This window comes from Halyomorpha halys, unplaced genomic scaffold (assembly GCF_000696795.3).
Source record: "Halyomorpha halys isolate HHAL.00 unplaced genomic scaffold, Hhal_1.1 Scaffold337.1, whole genome shotgun sequence".
Lineage (NCBI taxonomy): Eukaryota > Metazoa > Arthropoda > Insecta > Hemiptera > Pentatomidae > Halyomorpha > Halyomorpha halys.
Genome location: NW_027104734.1, coordinates 737,917 through 749,626, shown reverse-complemented (window position 1 = coordinate 749,626; position 11,710 = coordinate 737,917). Strand labels below are relative to the sequence as shown.

At 37.3% G+C, this 11,710-nt stretch overlaps 1 protein-coding gene across 3 annotated transcripts in view; it reads left to right on the top strand.

Moving 5' to 3' along the window:
• The window catches only part of LOC106681413 (E3 ubiquitin-protein ligase SIAH1), a 59,482-nt gene that overhangs the window by 19,962 nt on the left and 27,810 nt on the right, over positions 1-11,710 (top strand). For all 3 annotated transcript variants that reach the window (XM_067044651.1, XM_067044649.1, XM_067044647.1), the window contains exon 3: positions 10,515-10,754. In XM_067044651.1, the coding sequence (XP_066900752.1) occupies positions 10,515-10,754 (240 nt within the window). The remainder of the gene's footprint in view (positions 1-10,514; positions 10,755-11,710) is intronic.

Here is an 11,710-nt window from a genome sequence, read left to right as displayed (position 1 = left end):
CAACTAGAACTGTTACTCTGCCTCAGACTCTCTCACCTAGACCTCCTCTACCTAAGTCAGTGTCCAGGGCTCATCCCCTGGCACGGCCTTCCTTTCTTAACTTTTATTGAATACGCCTTGTCGTGGGCCTTCTGTAAAGAGATATCAGGCTGGAGAAATCGCCTAAGACCAGACACAACCCCGACATACTCTTCACTAAGAAGGAACACCTGTAATTGGCTTGGTTTTCATTACTCAACAATTTCAAAAGCTATTAGAAGATGAAGAGAGGATGGGGATCACTCAATATGAGCAAAGTCAGCAATTTCATTAACAACTGTTGTATTAAAATACAAATACTCAGGAAACTCTATTGAAAAACCTCTGGGATTAGAAATTTGTTCGCTGGTATTCGGAGGATATGATTCTCAGAATCAACCTCCATCACAGAATACTGTGAGAATCAAATCTTAGCTCAAGAAAACTTGTGAAAGGCTCCTTACTAATGCACATTGCAGACAGAGATTAAAATTTGTAAGTTAGAGACCACCAAACTGAGAAGGAATGGAATCACTGACAAGAGTTGCCCTTAACAGTTCAGATGAGCGTAAAAAAGTTAGGAGAAGACCTGAAGAATTGTTTAGTCAGTCCTGCATGTAAGAAACTGTGATATTGGAAGGGGCTGTATCATATTTTGGAGGACGCAAAGACACAGATGCAAAAGTGACTGATGCTTTAGAGAAGCTTAAAAATGGGGACACAAGTTGAGATTCTTAGGTATGGTTTTCAGAGACTAGTGAAGGCCTTCCTCGACCTTATCACAAAGTTCTGGATAAAGTAAGATATACTGGAAGAATGGAAGAGATTGTGAATATGTCCTGTATTAAGAAAATCTCTTTGATTGTGGAAATAAACATGGCAGGTCTCTTTTCCATAGCTTATACAAAGTATCAAGTATTCTTTTTCAATGCTCGCTTCCATATGCCAAATTGGTCCTTAACAATACAGATTCTGAAAAGACAACTCAAATTATACTATTTTGATTTAGAATAATATTGGAAAAGGGAAAGGAATTTTTCATTTCAACATACAACTTGTTTATGTATTTCTAGGTGGCCTATGATAATGTTGATCAGGAAGATTTCTCCAGTGCATTGAGACAGTTCAACATCCTTCCTCGCATGCCTGATGAGACTGATCAGGGTGACTATGATGTAGACAGTCAGCAGTAACCTTGAACCTGGACAACATATTCAATGTCTTTTGTACTGATTCATGGTGTATGCTCCAAACGTTTTCCATTTAAGAGTGGGGTCCATCAGGACAATGGCCAATGCTCTAAAGTAGGATATAAATAATTCCAGGATCCAGACTATAGGAACCATTATTAATTGATTCATATAACTCCTTGCATACGCATATGAGATCATTGCAGTAGGAGGTCCAAAGGGACTTCGTTCCTTAGCAGAAGCAAAAAAGAAATATGGTTTCATGCTTAACCAAGATAAGATCTAGTACATGGCTGTAGAACTGTGATATGAGGAGAAGGTTAGTAGATCTCGGTATTAATATATTTTGAATTTCAGGTCACGTGAAACGATGCTATCTGGAAACCAAGAGAATGATATTTTTTGTGAGGTGTTTGTTCGATTGGGCAGAGATAACATATATTTTTAGCAGGGTTGTAAAAGAAAGACAAAAATCCTTTTAGATGAAACCCTAATTCACCCAGTCCTTGCAGAAACATGGGCAATAACTAAATGATACATACCAAAATCTGCTCACATTGAAATACTTGGTTCTTTGAAAAATATTCAGACTAATGTTTATTGGTGGAAGATGAAGATGGGTGCCCAGCAGAAATCTGCGACCTCTTTAGTGAGCTCAATGTTGTGATTGTAGCTAAACAATCTTTACTAAGATGGCTGGAAAGAAACCATTGATGGATGTTCTCCATGGGCGGAGGAAAATCTGCCAACTGAGGCTTTGGTAGATCATCTGTAAGATTGAAAATGCAAGGAGCTTGAAAGTCAACAACTGGATTGCAGCAATACTGAACAGACTCCTAATGGCTGATTGAGGAGACCTGGATGTATCAAACATCATGCCACGTTAATTATTAGAAAAAAAAGATTTCTAAAAAAACAATTAATTTTAATTAAAAATATAAAATACAATTATATACTAGGACATTTTAATTAGTAAGAACATAGCAATCTTGATTTTAGCAAATCCTCAAACACATATTGTTTGGTGTTATTTACAAACATGTTACATTTTCATTGCAGTTAAAATATAAGAAAGTTCATCTTGTTATAAATCATTGCAAAACATAATTAGATCAGTTTTTGAGCTTTATATAGTGGAGGAATAGTCTTTTACAGACAGCACCTCTTAAGACACATACTGTTTGTTATAACAATGATGATGTTAAATGTTCAAGTATAGTAATCATAAATTGTTAATTTAGAGATAATTATAATTTTACTATCCTAATTTAGAAATAAAAAGAAAAAGTTTACATCAGATCTTGCTGTCTATATATCAATTTTAGTTATGAAATAGGACTTAAAGTTCCAACACTTTTAACTCTTATAACTATAAGTGACATATAGTCAATCACTTCTTCATAAAATCATCAGTATTTAATATTAAATTATGAGTTTGTCTGGCTTTTTCCTTTATGTCAAGGTTCTTCCTATTTTCTTACATTGACTACAATTCTCAGCAACTTATTTTGGAATGTTGGTAGTTTTTTAAAATACTTAGTGCAGGATGCAGCTTAATATAGGGTGTTTTTTTAAGCCCGATAGAACTTGAAATTGTAAAAAATAACACAAAAAATTAAATTGTAATCAAATTTTTTTTTTTATTCGAAAGATCAATACGTGACATTAACATTTGAAAATGATTTCGGGCATATGGGCACCGCGGCTGTTCTTGACGAAGCGCATTCTGGACGTCCAATTTTGGGCCACTTTTTCGAGCACTGCTGGCCGTATGTCACGAATAACACGAACAATGCTGGCCTCCAAGGCGTCAATTGTTGCTGGTTTATCAGCATAAACCAGTGACTTCACGTAGCCCCACAGGAAATAATCGAGAGGTGTCAAATCGCACGACCATATGCGGCAATTTTGCTTATTAACAAACCCGTTAAGCCAAAAATGCGCCTCATCGCTGAACACAATTTTACAGAATGCGCTTCGTCAAGAACAGCCGCGGTGCCTATATGCCCGAAATCATTTTCAAATGTTAATGTCACGTATTGATCTTTCGAATAAAAAAAAAATTTTGATTACAATTTAATTTTTTGTGTTATTTTTTACAATTTCAAGTTCTATCGGGCTTAAAAAAAGACCCTATAGATTTAACAGTTATGAGATTTAACATTTATTGGTAATACCTGAAGTACAGTTTTTGAGGAAGATTAGTAGAACTGGTACCAATAGGGATCTAGGTTAGTTGTTGATCCTAATGAACGCCTAAACATACTGACAGGAACTGATTAAGTAATTGTTCTTTCATTTAACTACATGCTTTAGTTAGTTAACTTAAGAATTTCGTAAATTAACCAGTTTTAGTTCCAAAGGTTCACTCTCCATTGACATTTTACAATTATTTACTATTCAATATCTCATCTGTAGTCTCTTCTGAAATTTTTAGAAATACCATTATTAGGTAAACCTACTATCATCAATTTTAAATAATTTCATTAATTATCTTTAAATTATTTTCTATAAGATATGCAATATTTTATATTTTCTTCAGTAAATTAAGATCATCTGTTTTAACAGTAAGATTGATATTTCATTAATTTTAAAAATATTTTCTTTTATGTGAACTGCATTTTATATTCTGATGAAAGGTTAATACAATAGTTTTATATATATAAGTTGAGTATTGGCGAAAGCAAAATGTCAAAAGAGAGAAGAAGGAATAAGATCTAACACGCTTGAAGTGCTGTAACATATTGTCTTTATTGAGTTCGGTACATCTCTTATATACATTCGATCAGCTGATCCCCTCAGTCAGCTGACATCGAAATAACAGCTGACTCATACTGTAACTCCCCCCCACCAGTTTACGAACAATCCTCGTAAACTAATACTATATAATATAATAACATAGAAAACAAAAACAATAAAGAAAAACTATTTACAATAAATTAAAAAAACTATATACATATCGTTGAAAAACCTCACAAGTTCCCTTAAATAAACGCAAAATACATAATTTTAACCTAAGAATAAATTTTTTAAATGAACAGGCTAGAATGAAAAAGAAAATATTCACAAAAATCAAAAACATAGAATGAAAAATATAATATTTACAAAAATCAATAACAACCTTAAAACACAAAACAATAAATAGAATAAATAACTAAATATTCTATATCTAATCTAGCATGGGAACACTTCAGTTTTTATATTGTCATTGTCGGTAGTTTTAATTCTTCAATATGGACAGTTCTCCTCTTTTTTGGTTCTCTAATGCCTTCTATAGTTACAATATTGTGTTCCCTTATAATTATCACCCTGAATGGACCCTCGTATCGCTGTATCTCTTTACCCCTGTTAGACCCCAGCTTTCTATATACAATCGTCCCGATTTTGATTGCTCCCATCCTATCTGTGACCTTTAAATTCTCCCGAGTTACCCTCCTGGATTTTTCCTTTTCCATTCTTCCCCAGGCCTTTTCCCATAACTTACTTCAAGCAACAGGGTTGTTGTGTATTTCCTCTCCGTCTGCTGCCGTGTTCTTATTGTCCCACCTGTGTCCTCGAAGCCCAAAGAGGATCTCAAATGGTTAAAACCCCATAACTGTATGTATGGAATGATTGTATGCTGCAATCGCCTTAGGTATTGCCACATCCGGTTCCAGTCCCTGGTCAACCTGATATAGTCGAAGATGGTCACTCAACGTGCCATGAAGCCACTCTATGCCTCCTCTTGGGGTGCTCTGGCGTGTTGAGATGCCATATTACATCAAGGTCCTTCATTCTGTTTCAATCACTGCATTGTCAAATTATCTTCCTGAATCTGATGCGCTCCGGAACTCCGTAAAATTGAAAAAACATTCGGAGAACTGCTTCCAACGACTTTTCCTGCACCTGGTGCGCCATTGCCGCCTTACTGAAGAGATCAATTATGGTTATCCATTTAAATCCTCTCCAGGTGAAAGTGTCAACCTGTAAGTCATTGAGCGGTGCATCTGTGGTAGGTGTCTCTTCTTGTCTGCCTTTTGGTGGATGTCTGTCATACTTTGTGCGTAGACAAACTTCGCAGTTTCCTAAAACTTCACTGATCGTCTTCTTCATCCCCCACCAAAAGTACCTTCTCTTCAATGTGACCAAATCGTCATGATATTGCTCCTCCCATACTTGTTACTCTCAACTTTGACTAATCCAGTGGTTCTTGTCTCCCATATAATCTGCCGCCTCTTGTCGTTAATTATGTCCTCAAGTTCCTTCATATCTATTGGTCTTCCTTCCTCTGAGCTCTCGTTAGACAAAGATTCTTCCCTATCGTCTTCCTCTGCCACATTCTGTTCTTCCTCCTGTCCCTGTGTCCACTCCCGCAGGAATTGCCCGGACGGTTCCCCGGGATCTTCTACTGTATTTACTGTTATTGCTCGAGATAACTAATCAGCTACCACATTTTCTTTTCCAGGTTTATATGTGATTTCCATATTGTACTGTCCCAATAACTCCTTCCCACGCGTAATCCTGGCCGAAGACTCCTTCAACTTTCCCTCCCTTTACAGGGGCATATGTTCAGTGTGTACTTTAAACTTTCTTCCGAACACATAGGACCTAAACTGGTGAACAGCCCACACTATTCCCAAGAGCTCTCGTTCCAGCCCACTGTATCTGGTCTCCGTCTCTGTCAGGTGCCTACAGGCGTACGCAACTGGGCGATCTCCTCCTTCACTCTTTTGAGATAACACCGCTCCCAGCACATACTCTCTCACGTCTGTAGTGATATTGAATTGGCGAGTGAAGTCCGGGAACGCAAGAACCGGCTCTTGTTGCAGCTTCTCCATGCACCACCTTATATTGTCTTCAACCATCGGTGTGATGATCCCTTTTCTCCCTCTTTTGAGAAGGTTGTTGAGAGGGACGAGGTACTCAGCCATTTCTGGCAAAAATCTACGGTAATAATTTAAAGTTCCCAGCAACCTCCGAACTTCCTTCACATCCCTAGGAACCGCCATCTTCTGTATAGCTGCAACTTTATCTGCGTCAGGTTTAACTCCTTCCCTGGAAATAGTGTGGCCCAAAAAATTAATTTGTACCTGCCCAAGCGATGATTTCTCTCCAGATAACTTCAGCCCGAATTTCCTAATTCTTTGGAATACGCTGTGTAAATGCTGCAAGTGTTCTTCTTCACTCTTACTGAACACTAGGAGATCGTCAATATAAATCTGACATACAGATCCGTCAATTCCCCTCAAAAACTCGTCCATCAGGCGCTGAAAGGTTATGGGAGCATTTTTGAGTCCAAATGGCATTCTTGTAAATTCGTAGTGGCCCCTTTCAAAAGTGAATGCCGTCTTATGTTGATCCTTAGGGTGCATTTTAATCTGATGATATCCGGCCTTCAAGTCCAATGTGCTGAATACCGTTGACCCACTCAGCCTGTCCAAAATATCTTCAAATCTGGGGATCGGATACTTCTCGTCTATAGTATTCTCGTTGAGCTTCCTATAATCTATCACTACCCTGTACTTTTCGTTAATTTCACCAGGCGCGCTCTTATTTTTTTACCGCCCATAATGGACTATTGTACGGGGATGTACTATTGATAATTATTCCCTGGCGTTTTAAACTTTGAAGCTCTTCCCTGATGTGGTGACGTAGCGTCTGGGGGTATCTCCTCTCTTTCACATAAGTGACCTTGTCTTGTTTCAGTGTGATCTCATGTACCGTCCTCCCTGTTGCCGGCATTCTTGTAAATTCGTAGTGTCCTCTCTCGAATGTGAATGCCGTCTTATGTTGATCCTTAGGGTGCATTTTTATTTGATGATATCCTGCCTCAAGTCCACTGTGCTGAATACTGTCGCCCCGCTCTGACTGTCCAAAATGTCTTCAAATCTGGGATCGGATACTTTTCATCACCAGTATTCTCATTCAGCTTCCTGTAATTAATCACCCCCCTGTACTTTTCAGTAGATTCACCAGGCGTGCTCTTTTTCTTCATTGCCCACAACGGACTATTGTACAGAGAAGTAATGTCAATAATTATTCCCTGGCATTTTAAACTTTGCTCTTCTTGGGTGTGGTGATGTAGCGCCTGCGGGTATCTCCTCTCTTTAAGGTATATCACTTTGTATTGTTTTAGTATGATCTCATGGACTGTTCTCCAGGTCGTCCCGAGCTTGTACCCTTCTTTGAAAAATATATCTTCGTATTCCCTCCTAAGGCTACGTCTCCAGTCCTCGGCTTGATTGATTGCTCTGACCCGAGCGCCCACGTTCTTCCGCTGAAAATGGCATTTGTACATTTTTCCTCCCAACTTAACCTTCCATTTTTCCCTGCTATTCCTAACCCAAGCTCCCACCTTCCCTAGTAGGTTGCATCCCACAATTACTTTATATTCCCTAGGCATACTTCCTGCTATATGTTCCTGCAAGTTTTCCTTACTAAATCCCCACCGTGTCAACCCTATCTCCACTTCCCCCTCTACTTCACAAGAGCCACCCAGGGTGATCAATTTACATTGGCATTTCTGAATCTTGAGTGTCCTCTCTCCATCACAGAGGTTTTGTGATGCTTCTCGGCACATGATGGTGTTGGAACTGCCTGTATCCACCAGGCACCTATCTTCTGCTATCTCTATTAAAGGCAGACCGCCGCTCTTTTCTCTCACATTATAATTCAGCAGTGTGCGGTCGCCTCTCTGCTGACAACCCCTTCAGATGTCTCGCGTCCTCCTCTCTCCAGTCCCTCGCCTTCATTCTCCTCCGTTCCCTCGTTTCCATCCTCTTGTTTCTACCTTCTCCTCTAGACTACCTTGGTTTCTTGGTTCCTCGACTTCTTCTTCGGTCTCTGATGCTCCTGATGCTTGCGTAGATTTATCTGAAGATCTACTCAACCTACGGAGGCTTCTCCGTATCTGTTGGGGGTTGATCTCCATTGGTTTACCCCGGCCCACATCTCTTCTTCGGTATGAATATGGGCGCTGTATGGCTATGTGCCCCTCATCCCCGCATTCAAAGTATCTCATGTGCGGGCAATGCGCCACTAAATTCCCAATATTTCCACAACCGTGACACTTGCGGTCCTCCCACTAACTATTGTTTCTAGGTTTAGCTAGGCATCTTCTATTTTCTTCATTGATAGCTCTCTCTTCTACCATTTCCGTGCTCTCTCCTCCTCCAAGAGTTGGGCATGTTTCTTGGCTGTATTCTATCCGGGTCCACCCTGGTTCTTCTACTTCCATACGGGCCTCTACCTCTCTAGTGCTTGTTTCTATAAGATCTTGAGCAATTTCCACAAACGAGCGCTTTCTCGGAAATCCTTCCTTATTCCCTAGCTCCTTAGCCATCTGTATCTTTAGTACCAGGGATAAGAATTGCATCCGACTCTGTACCTGGTTTGTTTCCATCATTTCGCTCAGTTTATCTTGAATTCTGTTAAAGCGTGCTAGGAGTTCCATGGCATATTGTCCACTAGACTGTTTCGGTTTCTTTGTCTCTCGGATCATCATAAATATGTCTTCCTCTGGGGCCCACCGTCCTCTTCCTAACACCTTCTTTAATCTTTCCTTGATAACTTTCCAAGGGGTCTCTTCATCAGCCTGAATCTAATTTAGGATGCTCCTCTTCACTCTGCAGATGACCGCTGCTTTTGAAGCCTCCCCATCTTCACTATCTAGTAGACTTTTGATAGACTTCGCTTCAATTCGGCTTATTAGTCGGTCACCCCCTTTTATGAAGTGGCTCAATTCTTCTATTTCCCCGGTAAACCGTTCGAGGTCAGAAATGGCCATCCTTAAGTCTTGGACAGTTGCTGTGCGTACTTTTACCCACTCAAGTGTTGTGCCGTGGGCTCTCACTAGAGAAACTTCCGGTAGTGGGGCAAGCTCCGGGGCTGGAGAAGTCACCTCTATGGGAGATGGGTTCTGAACCCCATTTTGATTTAAAGCTTCCAGGTTCATGACCACTTGTCTGACAGTACTGTTGGCAGCCATTGTTTAAAAAAAAAGTGAGAGAATAGAAGAAAAAAAATTTGAAAGCTTAGAAAACTAGGATAAAAAATTCTTTAAAGCAAATATTACTCCAGTATCTAAAGTTCCCAGGTTTTGGCAGCAGTTAAGTATTGGTGAAAGCAAAATGTCAAAAGAGAGAAGAAGGAATAAGATTTAACACGCTTGAACTGCTGTAACATACTGTCTTTATTGAGTTCGGTACATCTCTTATATACATTTGATCAGCTGATCCCCTCAGTCAGCTGACATCGAAATAACAGCTGATTCATACCGTAACTTATATATACATATTTTAATTTATTTATTATTTATAAAATATAGAGTAATAAAAGTTTATTTTAAAACCTTAGATTATACAATTCTATACAGTAGAGAATAATATTAGCATCATTTGATTTAAAAACCTCCTTCATTCATATAACGATAATGATAATTACTGTGTATATACTTGATAATTAAACAAACTTATAAATCTGAACAGTTGAGCTCATTTTACAGCTTATCAGTGGAGTAGAAGACAGTGCAAAGCTCTTGAATATAAGAGTGATGTTACTAGTAAACTTAATGAGCATGGATTTTTTTTTTTTTTTACTATCATTCCAAAAGACACCAAATATAAAATGGGTGGTTGATGAGAGGACCAATGAATTTCATATTGGTTTGTATAGTGCTTAATTTACTCTTGTGTTTGTTGAGAACTTTGCTGAAAGATGAGAAAAAAGGTTCATTCTATAATCTATCCAGTATACCATGGAAAAGGAATGAACTAAATAATGTTTTTATCACTTTGTAGCATAGGTCTCAACATACACATTAGTAAATCAATCACTACTCAGTCCAATATAAAATAAGCAATTTGGTCCTCTCATCCACCAACCATTTCATATTTGGTGTCATTTGGAATGATGGTAAAAAAGGTTGAAAAATTCATGCTCAACACATTTAATGGTAATACCACTCTTACTTGCTAGATCATTACGTTCTTTTATGTTTCACTTATGAGCTGTTAAAATAGCTTAACCGTTCAGATTCATAAGGTTTTTTAATTATCCAGTATATATACATTAATTATTATTATCTCAAATCTTATTGTTATGTGTACAAGGGAAGTTCTTTAATCGAAAGTCTTAATGCAGTTGGAATTTGATCTCACTTTCCTTTGAACTGGTACAGTTTCCATGTTATTGTTTTAATTTGGTTCATAAAGTTCTCCTCCTGAAAATTTTAAATATATCACTATGTAGAAAACTGTTTATCTGATATTTTATTTCATTAAAAATCAGCTAATTCTCACCTTCAGATCTATTTTTTTTTTTTTTTAGGTAATATCAGAAATTTGGCCATGGAGAAAGTTGCCAGCACTGTTATGTTTTTGTGCAAATATTCTACATCTGGTTGTAATATGTCACTTTTACATACTGAGAAGGCTGATCATGAAGAAGTATGTGATTTTAAACCTTACAGTTGTCCTTGCCCAGGAGCAAGTTGTAAATGGTTAGGTTCATTGGAGCAAGTGATGCCACATTTATTAATTTCCCACAAGTCTATTACAACTTTACAAGGTATTTTTTTTTTTAATCATTATTAAGTTATTTTATAATAAAATGTTTTATTATGAGAAGTTGATTGTTGACCGTAGATTAATATGAGGAGGTGATTGGGGTTGGGTGTTGGTTGTGTAGTCAGAAAAGAAAAAAAAACATTTTACTGATCGCACCCCCAACCATCTTCTCATATAATGTTTTAGTGTCTTTCCTCGTTCCCTGGTTTGAACATTCCTTCAATAATATGGTCTCCTCCAAAAATTCATAACAACTTAAAAACCTAAATTAAAATTATTCACAACTTGTGGTAACTCTCTTCTGGGAACCCCTGTGTAAATATATTACATTTTTTTTAATAGTTATACTAATACAATTTATTTTTTATTTATGACTATAGTAATAATTTTTAATTTATTTCTATATTTATGTCATATATCTAACTAACTCAGATTACTCTGAGGAAATTATGTTTAGTTATCAATGTAGTTTCAAATACAACTGATCAACTTTTGACAAAATATATTTCCTCCAGTTATTATTTTAAAATAAATTATAATGAAAAAGTGTTGTTCAACGCCTTTAGATCAATTTCAGAAAGGCTTCTGATGGTTCTTTTGACCACCAGAAGTATATAATATTTCGATAGAACAAGAAATATAACATTAAGTATTCTTATTAAGATGTGCACATGTTCATTCATTAGATATAGTCTTCATTTTATTTATATTATCTGGTAAATGTAATTAAAGTAATATCATTGTGGTGATTGAAATGGGTATACAAGGTTATATTAAGCTATTGAAATGGGCTGGATTGAGTTAATTATCTTCGAACATCCTAAGGGTGGACTGAAATACAAGAGGATTTTTTTAATGTTTTGATGGGATTTAGTGGAAAAAAGTAGATAAATACTAAATCTAGTAGTAGACTGAGGTACTCAGTGAACCTCAAAGGCCATGGCACTATAACCTATA